We start from the raw sequence: 19490 nt of genomic DNA on the forward strand, positions 1-19490 counted from the left end.
GCACAGATATTTGTCTATTGTCTTAATTTTGCTGAAAAGAACTTTGCATCATTACTCTATTTTATTTATATATGTTTACTGACAAAAATAGCTTTTTTGGAGAGACAGTTTGCCAAACCCAGTGTGTCATGTCTGCTTATGAATGCTGTGAGTTCCTGCAGGAAAAGGTCCTTGAGGTTAAGCAGTTATTGCAATTGGATATGCAAAATTTATCTGCATCTTCTGAAAGAATGAAACCAGTAAAAGGAGGACGTTTGATTCCGAGCTGGTTGTATTAAGATACTCAGATTTTTGAAATAATGTGAACATTATTTCAATTATTAGTATTGAATAACGTGAACACTCTTAACAAGCTTTGAAGTTGTTCTTAAAATGAAATTTAGGTAAATAATATTCAGTTTATGTTCAGCATTTTGCAGGCTTGATCTTTTTTCTCAAAAATTCATAGAGGTAGGATACTTTATTAATACAATTTTTACTTTTATCTTTTTTTCCCTAGAATTCTCTATTGTTACTTTTATCACATATCCAATTAATTCTTCAGGCAAGATGTTCTTACTGTTTCTCTTATTTAGATTTTGTTGGATTTAGACTTTTAGGATTTTTTATGTTTTATTTTTATAGGTTTTACTGTTATGAATTTTTCTATTTCAGATATGTCTTCAGAGGAAACTACACAAAGTACAGGTGAGAATTTGCATGAAGAGAGCAAGGTTTCAAGGGAGATGTTTGTTGCATTTGTGTTTGTTGCTTTTTTGTTGGGTTTTTTAGTAATTGGGGTTCGTTTATTCCAAATTATTTTCATACATGATCTTAAAATTTGTATTTATCTGCAGTCTGTATTTTAAGTCTGTATGGTTAGGGCTCCGAGGTGCACTTAACTGACCTGTAAACCTTTCTTTTTCATTCAAAATATTGTATTGCTTACCAAAACTCAAACAGGGCAGATGTATTTTTTAGCACGTATATAGGGGGTTTTGTATATCTATATGAAATGTTTTCTATGCTTTCCGATAACTATTTAAGTTATTTAACTGAACTAAAATGTACACCCCGTTCCTTAAATACATGACACTTACATGATACATGTTCTTGCAAAGAGTTGCCAGGTTGTATCAGGGAAGACTCAATCAGAAGAACTTGCTACCCCTTCCTTTCCTGATTTTGCCATTTGAAAAAAGGAGTAGGTTTATTCCACATCAGTACAGGTTCCTCCATGCCTGTATAGGAGCTGGACATCCTGCTATTCTTCGTTGTTAATTGAAAAACACATTTGTAGAACAAGATTGATCTTACACTGGATTGCTCATGTAGAATAGGATAAATGGGAACCACTGTAAAAGCACCCCTTTCTCCTCTGAACAGTAGGGAGCCAGGAGTTGCTGGCTCAGATGGGGATATAAACATTGGATGGATCTTACTCCAGTTGCTGGTTTTGCATTTCCCACACTGAAAGTAACTTCATTTTCTTGTAAATTGTCATGTATTTACACTTTTCCTGGAAACACAGAGTCTGAAATAGAAATAATTTTTGTGACGTGTGTTGTGTAGAGGGATTCCTTGTGGAATATAGGATACCCCAGGAGGGCTTGGGCATCCCAGGGCTGTTGCAGAAGTACCCCTGACAGGGCCTCAGGCTGAAGATAGGCTTGCTAGTTACCTGCCAGCCAGCAGCCTTGAACAGCCTTGGGAAAAGGTACACACTGGTCAGCTCCCCCGCTGCTTAGAGGCTTTCTCATGGGAAAGGGGTGTGAACTTGGGGAAAAAGTATAACTTGGTGTAACAGAATAATAAAACTGGAGCACGATGCTCAAATCGTATCGGTGTTCGTATCGTGACTCTGGCTGGATTCCCCTGCTCACGGGACCCCCCTCTGCTACAGTGTTTTATAGTTTTTTGAAGTTAAAAAGTGAAAACTTTAGACTTTCTTTTTATTTTTTTTAACAGAAGCACTTACAAGCACTGATTATTACTCCACCGTAACACCAGGTAGGTTTCATCTATCACCACTGATATGTTTTTGTGCTTCAAACACAAAACATCAAGTTTTAAGTTTTTAGGATCACAGAATCATAAAATTTGCAAAAGACCTCTAAGATCATCAAGTCCAACCATCAACTTTATTTTACTCTAAACTGCTGTCTGAAAAACTGGGTTTTTTTCTAATAATTTGAATATTACCACCAGCTTACAGTCTGTACCTTCTGATGGCTTATTTATTGATGGTGATAAAATTGATGAAGCATCAAACTTTTACAGTCACATGTTTGTACCACAGAGAAAGTGGAAAAAAAAATTCCCTTCTCATTTGGTACTAACTAATGATAACAGCAGAAAAAATAGGATTTAGTTTTTTTCCATTAATGGGGGCCAATCCATCTGCTTAAGTAAGGAAAGTCATGCTGCCACTTTGTTTTAATGAACAAGTGTAGGAGTTTTGTCTTGGATGCAAATATGCTTTATTTTTATATTATACAACAGAGCCATCTGTTTACAGTACCCTAATTTAGTATCAGTGTTATTTCTCAGCAGTGTAGGTAGTATTAAAAATATAGCAAATATGGAGCAGCCAAAAGCTTGCTGTAACTAAATGAAGGCATGCTCTACTAGATGAGTGTACATGGTTGCTGTCATCATAGTTTGAATTCCATCAGGTAGAGCAGTTTTAGCTTCATGCTATCATATGGAGCCATAGTAGGATCCTCAGAAGCAGATAATGTGCTGCCTAGTGGTTGAATTCTGTGATATTTGAAGAGCTTATTAATTATATGCTAATTTCTATTTAAATTTTTTAAAAAGAAAAAAAATGAAGACCACTTGCATGTAAGTCTTCTGTCAAAACTGTTGCAGAAAATTATTCAAAATTATTAATCAAAGGCAGCATGAATACTTCTGAATACTAAGTCTTGGAAAATGTCATGGTAAGAGCTGTAAAGAGGTGAAGCCTAGACAGTATGTCAAATACTTCCACAAGATAAAGACATTTACATTTCAAACACTGGAATGATTGTAAATACATGTGTTAATATTGGATTTATGTTTAACTTTTTTACTCAGTGGTTGTTTGGTTTTTTTCCCGAAAAATCTATAGCAGGAGAAACCATTGTATGCAACGTAACACGTACCTGTAATTATTCAGGTTAGTGGTTTTCTTTTCCCATTTTTTTTATAAAAATCTTGTCCAACTATTTTATACTCTGAGTAATGAAGCAACATTTAGTTGCCATGTAAAAGCTAGGTCTGTAATAAATTTCCTTTTAAATTTAGAGAGATTTTATATGAATTCTAAAAATATTAAACGGGGGAAGGTTAAGTAGTGTTGAGACTATTGTACTTTTGATCTTTGGTTTCTCATCAAAGGCACACAATTGCAGATAACAATTACAAAAAAACCCCAAGAAACAAGTATGCTATGGAGTTCTATTAATAGTAACACACAGTGCAGTTTTTCTGTTTTGGGAATAGATTAACTAGAAGGAATTTAGGGACAGCCATCAAAATTAAATATATAGAAAATAATGGAGCTATTGGGCGAGTTTGTTTGTTGAAATAGGTGATAAGATGGAAGAACAATTGCACACTAGATAAGCTAGTGAAAGTATTCTTATTTCCCTCGTATCAAAACACAAGACAGTAAAATCTTCAATTCTCAAAAAATTTTGCATCCTGTGTTTTAGCATTGATTTTCCTAACTTTTTTTACTTTTGCTTTTAGTGTTCTATGTGGGCAAGGTAAAGCTTCGGGCAAGTGAAGAAAATAATGCATCACTAAATGTAGAAATAGTAAGTATTCTTTCTTTTAAAACTTTATTGTGAGGAAGGTTGAAATGAGTTTTTTTGTCTACACTTAAAATACTGATACCATAACATGATTCTTACTGTGTTTGCAGTACAAGATACTGTTTGCAGTGGATGCAACAGCTCTGTTTTAAAAGCTGCTTTGCAGCTAGATTTTAAAATTCCAGCTAAGTTAACTTCCTACAGTAAGGACCTGTATTCTCTGCATGGCCACTGAAAGGAGGGGGAAGCTCTGGGTAATCTCAAGAATTTACCTTTAGGCACACGGGATCTTCCTTTGGAGTTTAATTCAGGCACTTGCCTTTAGAAGATGAGCATCATTAGATGGCAACTATTTGGGCATAATTAAAGTTGGATTATATCCTGGAATAATTCATGTTGAGACTCTCATAAATAGTTCTATTTTTTTGTGTTTATTGTCAATTATGCTTTTGCATGATCATTCTATGTTCTTTGGCTTGTGGTTACTGAGTTATTAATTTTGCAATAGGGTTATCTGACATGAGTGTGTCCATTTTTACAACAGAAGAGAGTTTTGAGAGGACAGTGTCATGCACAGCAAGGACCATATAGATGATTCAGTATCAAGATAATACTATGAGGACAACAATGCTTAATTGTTACAGATGGAAACTGAGGGAAGGAAAAAAGGACCTTGTATCTTTATCCTACACATCCTTGTCAGTCCTCAGTCTGAGATTTCACATGCCAGTCCCTGAAAGCATGAGAGTAGTCAACAACATATGCATGGAGAGCTACTGCACAGCTGCACATGGAGCATTGAGTTTGGGCGGGGATATGCCCCACCTCAACATTATGTTGTGTTTCACTGGTGATAATGCCTACTGAAACTGTCCTAGCGTGGTAACGTTATGCCTACAGCTTCTGGGAAAACTGGTTTCCATGTCTTGAAACTCTTGCTTTTTAGAAGAGTATTTCTTAGGGGAAGTCAATACCACATATGTTAGATGATGTTTTGCCTCATGGCACTTGCTGCTTGCACGAAATGTAAAAATAACCTGTAATGCTGGCAACCAGAAGAGCATAAGAATGCATATATAGAAAGGGCCCTTAGATAAACCTCAGTGCATCCCCAGACACTAATGCTAGATCATACTTATTTAGCTCAGTTCTGCCATGTCTTTCGTGCAATTCTTGACTTCTCACTGGCAGTATTCTCTCATCTGTTACTTACGTCTGTTATGGAGCGTGTCTCGTTGTTGCACTTAGAGTTAAAAAATTCATTCAGTGTCTGGTCTAAGCTGTCTTTGTTGCAAACTAAGCCAAATTCCTCTTTTTCCAACATACGACATGGTGAGTTCACTGTCCTCTTGCCCCTATCTTTCACAAATCAGATTTTGGGATTTGGTCTATACTAGATCAACAGTTCCTTCCATAAGTTGTGACAACAATGTCATGGTAAATATTTGTTGCAGGGTATTCATGAGAAAATGTGCTTCTTATCTTTGTAATTTCAGCCTATTAAAATGTGTGAAATGAACAATTTTCTTTTAAGACTAAAAATTACTGGCTGTACTTAGCCGTGGGATCTTTTTTCTAACAGATTAATAACATAACCACCCACACTCAAGTCAGAAAATTAATTGAAATTCCAGCACATGCCCCACAAGAACTGAGGTAAGTAATTCTGAATAAGGATTGACATCTTTGTTATATTTGAAAAAGATGAAGTGAGACCTTCCGTGTGTTGAGCAGATTTTGTGTTGTTCCTGCACATTAAAAATTTCACAAGTTGTACGTTCTTGCTCCTTAACATAAGGTTAATATTTTTTAGAATACTCTTAGTTAGTTTATGTACCACTGGAGTTTCTTTTAAAAAATGGTACACCAAATGTTTGTTTGTTATAATTTAAGGATTCCAGTCTATCTGGTAGGAAATTAAGAAGAGAACTTTCCTAGCTGCATGTTCTCCAATAAACATTCTTGAAGTCATAGCTATGACTTTATTTTGGTGAGTTTTTTCTTTCCCTGTCTTTATAAGAAGAGGTTTGAATGAGTGAATATTTCCCAAACTTGTCCTGAAAATCACAAAGATGTGATTTTTCAGGACAAATCTTGTTTGTGGAAGAAATGCTTTTTTTTTACTTGTTCTATTTCTGTGGCTTTGAATATAAATTTAGAATTCTATTCTAAGTAACGCTTGTCAAAATGCAGCATTAAGATTTATCTTTTGTTCTTTTAAATAACATTTACAGTGGGTTGATGTTCAAATGTGATGACAGAGGCTTAAATTTAGTTTGTGTAGTGACTAATAAAAGTCAGCTCTTCAAATGTTTAATGCTTTGAAATGTGGTTTTACAGTATTAGAACTGGCCTGACTTCAAAAAAATCACTGATTAACTGGAAATTTTTTTTTGTCTGTAATTGGTTTCTTTTATTAAATTGTTGTAATTGTTTTTAGAAACATAACTAAAAATCCTCCCTAACAGTAACCTTTCATTTTAAAGCATTTCAGAGTTCAACAAAACCTTGCGAGCAGTAAGTGAGGTAAGATTGCCAATTGTTGTTACTGTTTGGAAAACTTTTTTTCAACTTACTTATGAAAACGCATCATTCCTGATTTCTCCTTATAAACCAATTTTTTTCTATTTTTGTTTGTCATTACAGTCCTCTGTTATGGAATGCAGTGCAGAAAACCAGAGGTTTGTTTCTAAATTTTTAAAGATCAAATATTTAAAAGCTCATATATTGTCTTGTGATCTGTAAAGTATGCATGGCTCTGTAACAGAAGAAAAAGACAAACTTTCTAGGAAGTTCAGGAGTTCAAGAAACAGGCTGGAGAAATATATATATAGGTTAACAAATTCTGATTTCATTATTCTCCTGGCATTCGTGATGTTGAAAAAACCGTTTAGAGTTTGTTGGTTTCATTTAACCCAAATGTATTTGATGTACTTCTCATCAGTCTTCTGCTGAAGCACAGGCTTTCCTGTCATATTTCTTCTGCATCTTGCTATTAGCTGAGTCACATAACTGGGAGCACCAGAATTACAGAACTTGTGAATGTAGTGCAATCTTTATGAGGGATTTGCTTGAGACTTCCCAAGTTGCTGTTCTTCAGCTTGAGCAACCAACCATCCTTGGGGTAGGGAAGCCTGAGGAAATAACCAGTTCAGAGTCTGGAAACCATGGGTTATCAGAATGGCAAAGCCGTTACGGAGAGGTGATCCTGGAAGCCCTGAAACAAAAATAAAATCTCTCAGTTTAATTGCTACTCATCATTAAATTGTCCTTCAAAATTATCAGCTTGGAAACACTGTATTCTAAAACAAAATGTGAAACTTTATTTCCCCAAATACTTGAATCTGGACTTCATCTTCCTAGATTAGGGTGAAAGAAAAGTCCAAAACACTCAAATAATAGAGACAGAAAGTATTCAGATCACACCCTCATGTCATGTACTGGCAGTTGCTAGGGTAATCTTTTCATTATTATGTGCTGGAAGGAAGCCTTTTCATTCATCTCTGTGTTTGCATTTTCTGAACATGAAAAATTTTTACTGGAGCTTCACTAGTTTGGGCAGGGCTTCAAGTTGTCGAACTGTAGTCGTAAAGGTGGAGTTACATGGTTGAATGAGTCACTGAATTTCTCTCTAAAGTCAAGAAAGAATGCTGTCTTCCCCAGGTGGTGGAAGTTTCATAAACACTGGCATATTTACACTAGCAGTGGAGATTACATTATTATCTTTACAAAATTATCAACTCTTTAATGGCCAACATTGATTAGGGAGGACCCCATTTAAGAATCACCATAGTAGAGGTAAGGGACAAGTGCCACAAACTGATGTATTATGCTTCTAATTAGCCTGGAATAGGGGTTTATGTGCATTAAAAATATGCCCAAATCTGACAGAGCCTAGGAAAAATGTGCTTTCACACTTAGCATTTGCGCTAGTGTGCTTTCACTTAGCATTTGATGTTCGTTTCATGTGTTGTAAAGAGGAGGCAGCTCTGTTTCTTGAGCCTTAAGCTTTTTTCTTCTTATTATAGTACACACTGCAATTTCATAATGAAGCTGGCTGAGAGAAAGAATATAAGCAGTTTAACAGACAAAGCAAAAATAAGCCAACTTGGTAAGTTGTGCTTTAAACACAATCTCATCACAATTTAATGTCTTTACATGTGGTCTTCAAGTAGCTAAAAAGACAAGGTAGTTACTTACTTTTAGATCAAAATATTTTCTGTTTTGAGCAATATAAATACATAAAAATGCAGCCTTCTGATTTTTGGGGGTGTGTGTGATAGAAATAACTTACAAAAATATTTTGGTATAAAATACTGGGTTTAATAGAGCACACTTTGAAAGGATTAGGTGTAAAATAAGCTGAGAACATGTCTTGCTGAAATGACAATCTGAATTGAAAGGATTGTTAAGTAGCCAAATTTTCTTAGTGATGTTGTGACAGGATGGAGTAGTGGCTCATACCATTTGTCTCTGTTTCAAAAGTGTTGCTTTTTGGTTTGTTTAAAATTAAAAAAAAAAGAGAACTCTGAACTTGTCAGGCATTGAACAAAAATCTAGGGGTATGACAATATTCTGACTGGTCAAGAGTTCTTTTGTTTTGCAAAACTAATTTCATAACAAACTTCAAAATAAATTATGTTGTTTGAAGACCTAATACACATGGTTAAATATTCTACTTAATGATGTTAGCAGTTGTTATGCTTAAGGATAATGGTTCTTTGTCATCTCAGATCAATGCTGCTGTTCATCACTGAAGTATTGTTCCTTGACTGCTGAAGAATTACAGATGTAGTAAGTATAAATACAAAATTTGACTTGCTAATTTCCTAAATTTTCTAATACTTTGCTAGAGTAAGCTTCCATGCTTTAGTGTAATAGGCAGAAAGGACTCCACAAGAAAAAGCTGACCAGCATTTTCCAGTGTAGGTCACTTCTGTTTCCTCCCTTTTTCCCTTCCCTCCCTTCTTATCCCTTTGGTTTTTTCACTTTTTTCCCTGATGCATCTAGCTTTTGTGTTCAACAGCAGCTCACCTTCAGAACAGGCAGCAAAGACAGTAGCAGTATTTATTTATGGACTTGCTAGTTAACAACTACAGCAAAATAGAATGTAAGAACCCTCTAAATATTAGAGCATGAAACATCCAATCTGATTGGTTTTAAAATACACATTATTAGTATTATGTCCATATAATTCATATGTATTCCTCTATTATAATTCATTTTCTTTAAAGTAGAAACAATGCTAAATTTAACATGGATTTTTTTAACCTTTTTTTCTTTTACAGTACTATACAAGTGCCACCTCATTCCATATGGGTTCCTTCCCCTCATTCTCTTTCTCTCCCTAAAAAGACTTTCCTCAAATCTAATTCTTTTATTCCCCCCACTATACTTTCTGCTAAACAAAGCCCCACAGTTAGACCACTGATCCCACCATTCACAGAAATTTATTTTTCTGGAACTCTCTCCACACCTCCCCTTACAAACCCTTTCTCTGAAACTTCTATGTCTTCCACCAGTGTTACCACTACACGTTCCTCTTCTGAATCTCCTACTCCACCTACCATGCCAACTGTTTCTTCCATAACTTCCAGTAAATCCATCACTGTTCCCACAGCTGCAACAGAATCTGTCACTAATGCTGCCTTCTCAATTAAATCTGATGCTGTACACCTTAACAAAACTTTTACAATACTTTCTCCTTCTGTAGGTTTCACTAAACATTCTGCACTTTCTTCTTCTGAGCCCCACAAACTTCCAATTATAAATCGCCACTTTGAGGCTATAACCAAATCTGTTGCACAAATTCCTCCTGCTACAACCCAACTTATATCTGGTAGCAAAAATGTTAGTACAGTACCTATTGTTCCCCTTACTCCTTTCACAATATCTTTGACCCCTACTGTTAGTCCTGTCAACCATTCTGTCTCAGCTTCTCGTCCTCATTCTACTGCTGATGGCCGTGGGACCCCAGGTAAATATGACAAATAAATAATTCTTTGTTTTGAATGCCATATTCTGGATTTGCTTTGAAACTTCATTCAACAACATTATATATATGAGAGGTGACCTTGCAATTATTGTGAATTCCTTTGGGTGGGGGTGTTGATCTGCTGAAGGGTAAGAAGACTCTACAGAGGGATCTGGACAGGCTGGATCGATGAGCCAAGGCCAGTTGTATGAGAGGCTCAACGAGGCCAAGTGCAGGGTCCTGCACGTGGGTCACAGAAACCCTGGGAAGCAGTCCAGGCTTGGGGAATAGTGTCTGGAAAGCTGCCCGAAGGAAAAGGACCTGGTAGTTCTGGCTGACAGTGGCTGAACATGAGCCAGCGGTGCCCAGGTGGCCAAGAAGGCCAGTGGCACCTAGCCTGGATTAGCAATAGTGTGGCCAGCAGGATCAGGACAGCGATTGTCCCTCTGTACTGGGCACTGGTGATGCCGCACCTCCAATCCCATGTCCATTTCTGGACCCCTCACTACAAGAAAGACATTGAGGTGCTGGAGTGTATCCAGAGAAGGGCAATGGAACTGGGGAAGGGTCTGGAGAAGAGGAGACTCAGGGATGACCTTATCACTCTGTACAACTCCCTGAAAGGAGATTGTAGCCAGGTGAGGGTCGGCCTCTTCTCCCAGGCAACCAGTGACAGGATAGGAGTGCCCAGGGGAGGTTCAGGTTGGACATCAGGAAGAATTCAGGAAGAATTTCTTCACTGAAAGGGTTGTTAAACATTGGAATGGGCTGCCCAGGGGTGTGGTGGAGTCCCCATCTCTGGGGATGTTCAAGAAACAACTGGACATGGCACTCAGTGCTCTGGTCTAGTTCACAAGGTGATGTTCAGTCAAAGGCTGGACTCAATGATCTTGGAGGTCTTTTCCAATCTAAATGATTCTGTGATTCTGTTCTATGTGAAAACCCTGAGACAACTCTCATTTGATGTGCATGTATTGTAAAATACATTCTGATGCCTTTGGCTGTGGTAATACCTCACCCTACACACTGGTTTATAACTGTCATAGGGAGGTACTGTGCTAAGTTCCCAATAGAACAAATGCTTTTTGGACAGAAAAAAAATAAGTCAGAGAGAAAGGCAGATTTTTTTTTTTTAAACTATTCTAATATTTAAAATACCGCAAAATAATGTTGGATCGTCCTTAAAATATTATTACTGATGGGAAATATTGTTACTGGCTATGTATTTTCTTATGAAGATTGTACACATCTTTATAAGCTTCTTTTCAAATTTCTGACACTCTCAGAAATTCAGTGGCTAAAAATTCAAAATAATAGGTTATTTAATATATTAATGGTCTGATGTGAGGAACTTTGAAATCAATAAAATGTGAAATTAATGTTGGCAATTTGAAACCTTGCCTTATGTTTTCATGAGATTTAAATTACTGCTCACTGCAAAGTAGCTGATAGGGAGGAATTATATAACTCGTTGAGAAACCTTACAAGTAGTTATATGGTTTTTTGATCAAGAGAAGTGTTTAATTTTTCTGCTTTTCCAAGCTTACTTCATTTGTTGAACAGAATGTTTAACTTTTTGTTTGTCACAGGAAAAACTCTCTCAGCTACTACAAATACAACTTCCGAACACACTACCATTAGTATTGCCACAGCTGAGCAAATTGTGTCCAAAATAGAAAATGATTTAGCAGCTGGAAAAGTAGAGCCAAAAGATGTAGAAAGGATGGTTAGTGAGGTGAGCGGTATCCTCACTGCTTCTCAGCCATTACCACTGCGAATTTCTAACAGGTAGGTCATTTTGGCAATAGATTACAGGATGTCTTGATAAAATGTCTTCAGCAAGTTTCGCTTTTTCATAATCCAGAAGAATTTTTCTTGTTCTTTAATGTAGTTATTCAAAATGGAAGGACAAGCATTCTAATGTTACCAGCCGTACTATAATATAATGCCATGGAAAACGTTGGGGTTTTTTTGTGTTGACACCATAATAAGTGAGCATTTTACACTACACTTGGATTATTGTTCCATAACCGTAACTTGCCTCAGAATTTTGGATGTATGTGCTTGGTAATACTAAGTATACTTTTTATTTGACAGAATTATAAAACTGGTGGACTATATTGGCTTAAAACTGAACTTATCGACATCATCTGCTGAATTTGTCTCCCCTTCCTTGGCTCTGGCAGTTGTCAAAACCAACAGAATCCGCTCCAATCAAATGTCTTTTGCTGTCCAGGACTCAGCTGATCTCCAGGTTACAAAATGCTTACAATACTTACAAATTTTCAAATATTTTTTTTAAAGTGTTTATGGTCTTATATTTATATGAACATGAGTTTGTTATTTGTTTATGTCAGTTTCAGGATATTTAGTTCGTGTTATTTTCAGACTTTTTTTTAAGCCCTCCATAGTTTTTCCTTTAATTTTCAACTGTGTAAGTAGGTGTAAAACAGCAGCTGACTTAGCAGAAACTGGCAGAACTAATAAGCTGTTGGAGAGGTTACAGCTAGAACACCAGAATGGACAAAGTGCTTGGCAGAATAACTTTGCCTCAAATCCCCTGAATTATGAGTCATTTGTTCAGCCACCATGACAGTGCTGAAATTTGTCAAGGAATGTTGCCAGATGGCTTCATCTGTTTGAAAGAAATAATTGCAGAGGGTTCCAGGAAAGAACTACCATGTATGTTGCTTGGATAATGATGCTCAGATGTTTGTCACTGATGGCATCTCACCAAGAAAGAAGTGCTTAGAAAGTTTGGTTGGATCCCCTTTACCTCATTCAAAACCTCCCTCCTGACAGAGAAAATAATAATTTGGACAATACCAGCCTAGGAGGCTTAATCAAGGAGAGATGGAAAGTTTTGGACAAATTTTTGGGATATTCTGCCTCCTCAGAGAAGAAAATAGCTTAATGTATTGTGAGACATAAGTAGTACTGAAACTTTTCTGTGTTACTGAAAATGATGTAAATGTTTAACATTTGAGTTATTTTCTATTTCTTAGCAATATATAGTGCATGAATGTGAGGTGACTAGGAGGTGGTAGTGCTGACATACAGGTATTTGCTAAGGAATGATTTTTTATTGCATGGCACTGGCAATGAAACACTGAAAATTTTCAATAAGTATCATCTACTTCAAACTAGAGCAACAGGAGTGCTTTTGTGGAATTGATTCAGGATTTCTTTGGGGTCTGTCTACACCGGTGATCTCCAAAGTGGGGTTTGAGTACTCAGGGTGTGCACACAACAGTCCATTGCAGTGTGGGAAAATGTTATTTATATGATCAATAAATAAAAAATACATTTCCAAAAATAATTTTTTATCTCCTTTAACAATTTTTATAACTTAAGTAATATATTAGCACAGTAATACATATATGTAACTTCTGGATGAGTATATATTGGGGTTCATGCTCAAAAACTTTTAGGGGATGCATGGTGAAAAACATTTGGAGTGTGCTGTTCTAAACAGAAGAGTTAAACCAAGTTGTTAGGGCACTTTGGGGAGTTCACACTGTTACTCTTATTACAGCCATTCTTTGAATACTCAGATAATTTCTTTCTGCAGTACTACTAAGGTTTCACATCTCCCAGGAACACTGAGGTGATGATATTTGTGTGTAAAGGACTAATGTGCGACAAGAATGTTGAGAGATTTTGTACTAAACAAAGCACCCTGGCCTGTAAGCACAGCACATAAAATGGGTGAAAGTTCAGATCCCTTTCTGTACAATATTAGTTCACTAAGTTCTTGAGTTATCTGAATTGTAGCTTATCCAGTTTATTTTTAATTTTTGCCAGATGATCAAAAAGTTAGGGCTTATGTTCTTATCTACACATAAACATAACCTACTGAACTTAAAAATGTATTGACAAATAATGGCTATTTACACTTTTTCTGAATTCTGACATACTTCCTGCAGGGTATAAAAATTCTTGGCCTTAGCAGGCTTTCATGCTGTGAAATGTTGATCTCCCTACACAGTTACATAAACCTACCGGGGTTGTTGCTCTTCACCTTTTCCAAATCAATGCAAAACACACAGTGGTGTGTCATGTCCGTGTAGGCAAATGCTTAAAGGCAGATTATTTTCAATGGTAGGCAGACCTGAAATGGGATGCATCCTTTTCAGTCCTGTCAATGCTATTTATGCATTGGAGCAGGAGAGGAATGAAAGCAGCAGTGAGTTTGTGACAGTGATTAAAGAGATGTTTATTTTGAAGTTTTAAACTGAAAGTAAGTCATAATTTATTTATTTGGAGACTGAAACGAAGCGTAATCCTGGTGTTTATTTTTCAGATCTCTCTAGGAGTTCAGGCAATTCAGAATTTAAATACTCTTGGATCAATTACACTTCCTTCATCATTGCTGGCAAATTTGCCCACTGAAGAGTTGGACTTGGCTTCTAGAATTATATTCAACTTCTTTAAAAAGACCACTGTGTTTCAGGTATTTTTTTGGCCCACTGTTCATAAGGCTTTTAAACTCAAGCTTAGAGCAAAATATCTTTTTTCCCCACAAAACATGTTTTAAAACTTCTGACTTAAAAAGTAATTATTTTTGTCCAGTGCTTACTCCACATAGTAAATGAGCTTGTGGATGCTGTACTCTACTATTGTTTCCTTTAAGATTTTAAAATCTGGCACATTTTTTGTCATTCCAGGATCTGTCCTTGAAGAATGCATCTTTAATCAGCAGTGTAGTATCATCAAGTGTTGCTAACCTCAGCATTAGCAACTTAAAGGCAAATGTTACTGTCATTTTGCAGAATATCAAGCCTAATCAGGTATGATTTACATTTTGGCAGACTTAAAGTACAGTTTTGTTGCCTCTACTGAAGCTGTTGTAGTGGAAACACTGTACTAAGAATACCAGTGAGTTTGTTCTGCTTTACTAGTGTGGGCATTTCATCTTCATCTGGACATTAAAAATCACTCTTTTTTGCTTATTTACCACTGGTATACATTTTAGTTCTCAAATAAGATAAGGTAATTTTGCTCTATCACGTATGCATCCAGTTTTTATCTTTCTTACTTACACTTTTGTTTTATTCTACAAAGAATAAAAACTCTTAGATGGAAGACTGACAGTGTGGTTTGTTAGAGAAGATGTTTCAGTCATGACATTTGCGGGTGCCACATGGCCAGAAAATAAGGGAAACTGAAATTTTCCCTAAGAAAATGGCACAGGATTGTGTCATCTAGACGTATTAGGACTCTTATACACCATCTCTTTCTGAAAGGAGCATCAAGGATTAAAGTCTTCTATATCTTAACAGAGTTTAAAATCCTAAATTACTACAAACTAAAAAATGTAGGGATTCCACTAATGCACCTGAAGCTTTTTTCAGGAGCTGGCTTAGTGACATCTTTACTTGTTTTGACATAATAATGAGTTTTGAGATATAACTGTAGAAGTATCAGTATTTATAACAATAACAATGTGTATTACTGCTGGTATTTATGGCATTTGTATGTGTGTGGGGAAATCAATATGCAAATGTTTAACATCATGATAGTAGGAAGTGATCAAATATTTGTAAATGAAAAGGTTTTCCCTTTTCTGTGTGGTCGTGACTTCAAAAGTTATGAAGTCCAGAAGGATGAGAAATCCCAAGAAGTTGTATAGTGTGGGAAGACAATGAAAGAGCATTCAAAAGGTTCTACCAGGAGCAGAATCTTTGCATAAGCACAAGAGCTAGCTCCTGTATGGTGACTTCAAATTTGTTCAGCATATTTTTACATGCAGTTTGCAATATTAATCCATTTTATGCACCTAAATTAATTTTGCATTCACGTAGATCAGGCAGATTTGCTGTATACAGTGTTTATTCTTGACAGCATTTTGTAGATAATTCAGAAATCATTCAATCCTAAACTCACAGTTTAGTAAGATTTTTTATTCTTTTTACTCCTAAACAGGATAATTCAACGGTTAGATGTGTTTTCTGGGACTTCAATAAAAATGGTGAGTACTTGAGATCACCCAAGATGCTGTGGTGTTTTAGCTATGTTAATTCATGTTAATATAAGTAAAGCCTTTAATGAATAACAAAGCTGCTTTTTTTAACAGATGGACATGGAGGCTGGTCATATGCAGGTTGCATAGTTAAAGAAAGTAGAGTAAATGAAACAGTCTGTTCATGCAACCATCTCACAAGTTTTGCAGTTTTGATGGTAAGTATTTTAAAAATTATGCAATCTTACCCTTATTTAAGAACACATTTAACCTTCTGTTGTCTTAAGTAAGTGAGGACTCAATAAGCACATACTACCTAATAAATAATACTCAGTTCTGCTGGCTTCAGTGTTAGTACAAATAGCATACAATTAGTCATATGCTTAAACTGTTTGTTAAATGGGAGTCCATGACTTCCACTGGAGGAAAAAAAAATTCTCAAGTGCTGCAGCTTTTACATTTAGACAGCTGTTTATATTCTAGGAAAAAAAATTTAGGATAAATCAAATTTAAAACAGGGTTTTAATCAAATGGGTTTTCACAATTAGAGTAATAGAATATTAAAATAGTATCTCAAGTTGGAAGGGACCCATAAGGATCATGGAGTCCAGCTCCCTGCTCTTTACAAGACTAGATTGGCTTTTTTGTTTTTCATCTAACTTTTTATAAGAGCCATGATGAAAAGAGTGAATTCCTTTTTTAAAATTATTTTTAAGTGCAGAGGAAAAGTTGTATTTTTGTTTATTTTGGTGGTTTTTTATCTTTTTCCATTAAATCAACATGTTCTCTGAAATTAACTTCTGTTTCTGTTTTAGGACTTGTATGGAAAGACTCCTTTGAATCCCACACAAGAATTGGTACTGACTTTTATATCATATATAGGCTGTGGCCTCTCTGCAATTTTTCTTTCTGTTACTCTTGTGACCTACATAGCCTTTGAGTAAGTACCCATTCGACTAAGCTCCCATTAGTCTTCAATTGGGATTGATTATAGCCTTCATTGCGAAATCCTTTTCAAAAATTAAGGATTCTGTCTCCACAAACAATGCACAGCGTTGAGCTTTTGATGGGATACTCTCTCTTTGCTGATGAGGGTGAAAGAGCAGGAGGCTGCTGTCCTGCTGAAGTTCTTTATTTCATAGTCTCATAGTCTTCTGAAGGCAGAGTTCAAAGGGGTTACATAATAAGGCCAAGCAGTAACAGCAGCAGCAGCAGGCAAACAAGTAGAAAAACAGCTTCTTCTTTTTCTTCTTTTCTAAACTTACAGAAGTGTGGATTATATTTGTTAATTGACCAATAAAATTGACACATGATTCTAGTTTTTCTTTTCTTAACTTATCCTGGTCTAATTCTAATAGTCATAAATCTTACACAATTATTACACAGCTATTACCCAGATTTGTGTATATAGTTTCTATAAGCTCTTCTTGTTTATGTGAACAATCTAATTGTTTATCTAAAACATGTGAACAGTATAGTTCTATCTGTGTTTTGTCTAAAGTAAAGAAATTCTGTGAAAAGGTAACTCTGCTGCAGTAAGAACTGTGTTTAAGATTTCTTTGCTGCAGCTTTTCAATGTTTAAAGCACTTTGCATATATTTCTACTAAAAGTTAAAAATCTATATTTCTGTTTCACTTTGGTGTGACTTCATGTATCTCAGCTTATCCAAAGGTTTTAATTCAACCCCTGTGCTTTGGCTTTCCTCTGGGCCTGGGTCCAGAGGAGCTCTCACTCCAACAGCACAGATTTGCCCAGTTCACCAGGAAGGTGTTGATTCAGTCTTCAGAAGTGTTAATCTTACGAACAAGTGAATTATCATGAGGCTCTATGCAGTAAGACGTGAAGAAGTATCACTCTGAAATATTTTATAATGGATTATCATAGTAGAAGTGTGAAGGAATGTATTTAAGATACAACATATAAAAAGCAGTGCAGAATTTTATCATTTTTAAAAGCATTTGTATTCTTTCTTTATTCTCTCATTTTTCTAAGACTGGGACTTGTGTCTATCAAGGCTTTAGATGTCCAGTCAAAAGCTTGATCTAGTTTAGCAATAAGGAACAGTCACATTTTGGGTTTGGGTAGCAATGTAACAAGAATTCCAACATACAATGTAAAACAAAAAAATAACCATGGCACTAAACACTTAATCTCCAAGTTATTGTTGGTATGTATGTAACCTTTTCTAAAAACGTTATTTATACAGACCGTGAATTTGGAAATATGTTGTGAATTATTCTCTCCGTGTATAAATGCAACACACAAAGCATTGTATATGAAAGAAAATGTAAAATTTTCTTTTTCCTGGCCTTTGTGAATGCCAAGGACTGCGAGAGAGGAAGTAAGCCAGGGATCCACAGACAATTGATGTCATCTCACTAATTTGCTTTTTTTTTTCAGGAAAATCCGAAGAGACTACCCCTCCAAAATACTTATTCAGCTGTGTGCTGCATTACTTCTACTCAACTTAGTTTTTCTCCTTGACTCATGGATTGCACTGTATGATACCCGAGGTCTATGCATTGCAGTTGCAGTGTTACTTCACTATTTCCTCTTGGTTTCCTTCACCTGGATGGGCCTGGAAGCTTTCCACATGTATCTGGCCCTTGTGAAAGTCTTTAACACCTATGTACGGAAATATATTCTTAAATTTTGCATTGTTGGTTGGGGTATGTATTTTTTTTTCCATTTGTATGCTAAATAGATAAATCCTCTTATCAAGTATTGCAGTGAGTGTGACACAGGTCAGCAATGAAAATTAGGCAATCATTAAATGTTATATGTGTTCCACCTTTCTGAGTCATGGAGTCCCCCCAGCTGCAGAACTGAAGCTTCTGCAATGCAAAGTGATAATAAGTGTTCCTTGTGCTAGTACAATAGAACCAATTTTGAGTGTGCACGCTTCCATTATTTTGAGAATAAATGCCAATGAGTATATATATTCCCTTTCTGGAATAGCACCGTTGCTAACTGTCATGGGTTAGCAGGACCAAACCACTACACTAACAAAAATCAGCAAAACCAGATCTAACTGGATAGAGGATGAAGAGATTCTGGGCCTGATTTTTATCTCCTAAATGTTTCTTAAAGCATATGTAAGAAAGAAAATCGGTCATGCTGTAAGAGATTTTAAATCAGTTTCAAGACTAATGGTATTTGTTGGTTTATTCAGAAAGTTTTGGAGCTGGCTGTGGAGGACTGTTCTTGTTTGTTTGCAAGTTGTGCTCCTGAGCAGTTTGAATGCTGCAATTTTTCAGACAGCTAATAGTCAGCAGAACTCAACAGATAAATTTCAGAAACAAGTTGTAGATTTCATAGAAAAATATAATAATTTCAAGTCCTCATAATACCGTCTCTGTTAGGATTTTTACATATGTGTTTGTTCATAATCTTTTAGGGTTACCAGCAGTAGTTGTGTCCATTGTGTTGGCAGTATCACCAGATAATTATGGACTTATAACCACTGGAAAGGTTTCAATAAATGGACCTGATGAATTGTGAGTTAAAGGGAGGTGCTTTTGGGGACGTGGGGGTGGGGGATGGAAGAAGATCCTCCAAACTTCTTTTCTTTAGAGTAAAGGTGGGGAAGGGAAGGAAGCAATGGTAGTCCTTTGAAATGGCATAACTCTACAATATCTCATGTGTTTTAGGTTTATCGCCTATATGAAGGCCTGGATCCTTTGGCCAAAAAAATACTTTTTTTCTAAAAAGGCAAAAATGGTTTGCATGTGCAACAAACAAAAAGTTTGTCTATGTTCATTTCACTTAATTTCT

The 19490-nt window shown here is 36.0% G+C and overlaps 1 protein-coding gene across 6 annotated transcripts in view; it reads left to right on the forward strand.

The window, feature by feature from the left end:
* Positions 1-19490, forward strand: part of ADGRG2 (adhesion G protein-coupled receptor G2) — a 59821-nt gene that overhangs the window by 32404 nt on the left and 7927 nt on the right. For 5 of the 6 annotated variants that reach the window (XM_042036840.1, XM_042036871.1, XM_042036879.1 and 2 more), the window contains 19 exons: positions 655-687; positions 1948-1989; positions 3092-3139; positions 3715-3782; positions 5362-5435; positions 6266-6305; positions 6426-6460; positions 7808-7890; positions 8513-8573; positions 9068-9756; positions 11343-11541; positions 11851-12007; positions 14057-14206; positions 14421-14543; positions 15679-15724; positions 15830-15933; positions 16531-16655; positions 18117-18385; positions 19114-19213. In XM_042036840.1, coding sequence (XP_041892774.1) covers positions 655-687; positions 1948-1989; positions 3092-3139; positions 3715-3782; positions 5362-5435; positions 6266-6305; positions 6426-6460; positions 7808-7890; positions 8513-8573; positions 9068-9756; positions 11343-11541; positions 11851-12007; positions 14057-14206; positions 14421-14543; positions 15679-15724; positions 15830-15933; positions 16531-16655; positions 18117-18385; positions 19114-19213 — 2446 coding nt within the window. The remainder of the gene's footprint in view (positions 1-654; positions 688-1947; positions 1990-3091; positions 3140-3714; positions 3783-5361; positions 5436-6265; positions 6306-6425; positions 6461-7807; positions 7891-8512; positions 8574-9067; positions 9757-11342; positions 11542-11850; positions 12008-14056; positions 14207-14420; positions 14544-15678; positions 15725-15829; positions 15934-16530; positions 16656-18116; positions 18386-19113; positions 19214-19490) is intronic. The other variant, XM_042036863.1, reaches the window with a different exon arrangement.

The sequence above is a fragment of the Corvus kubaryi genome, unplaced genomic scaffold (assembly GCF_017639235.1).
Source record: "Corvus kubaryi isolate FWS band 111438036 unplaced genomic scaffold, C.kubaryi_AGA036_p1.0 133, whole genome shotgun sequence".
Lineage (NCBI taxonomy): Eukaryota > Metazoa > Chordata > Aves > Passeriformes > Corvidae > Corvus > Corvus kubaryi.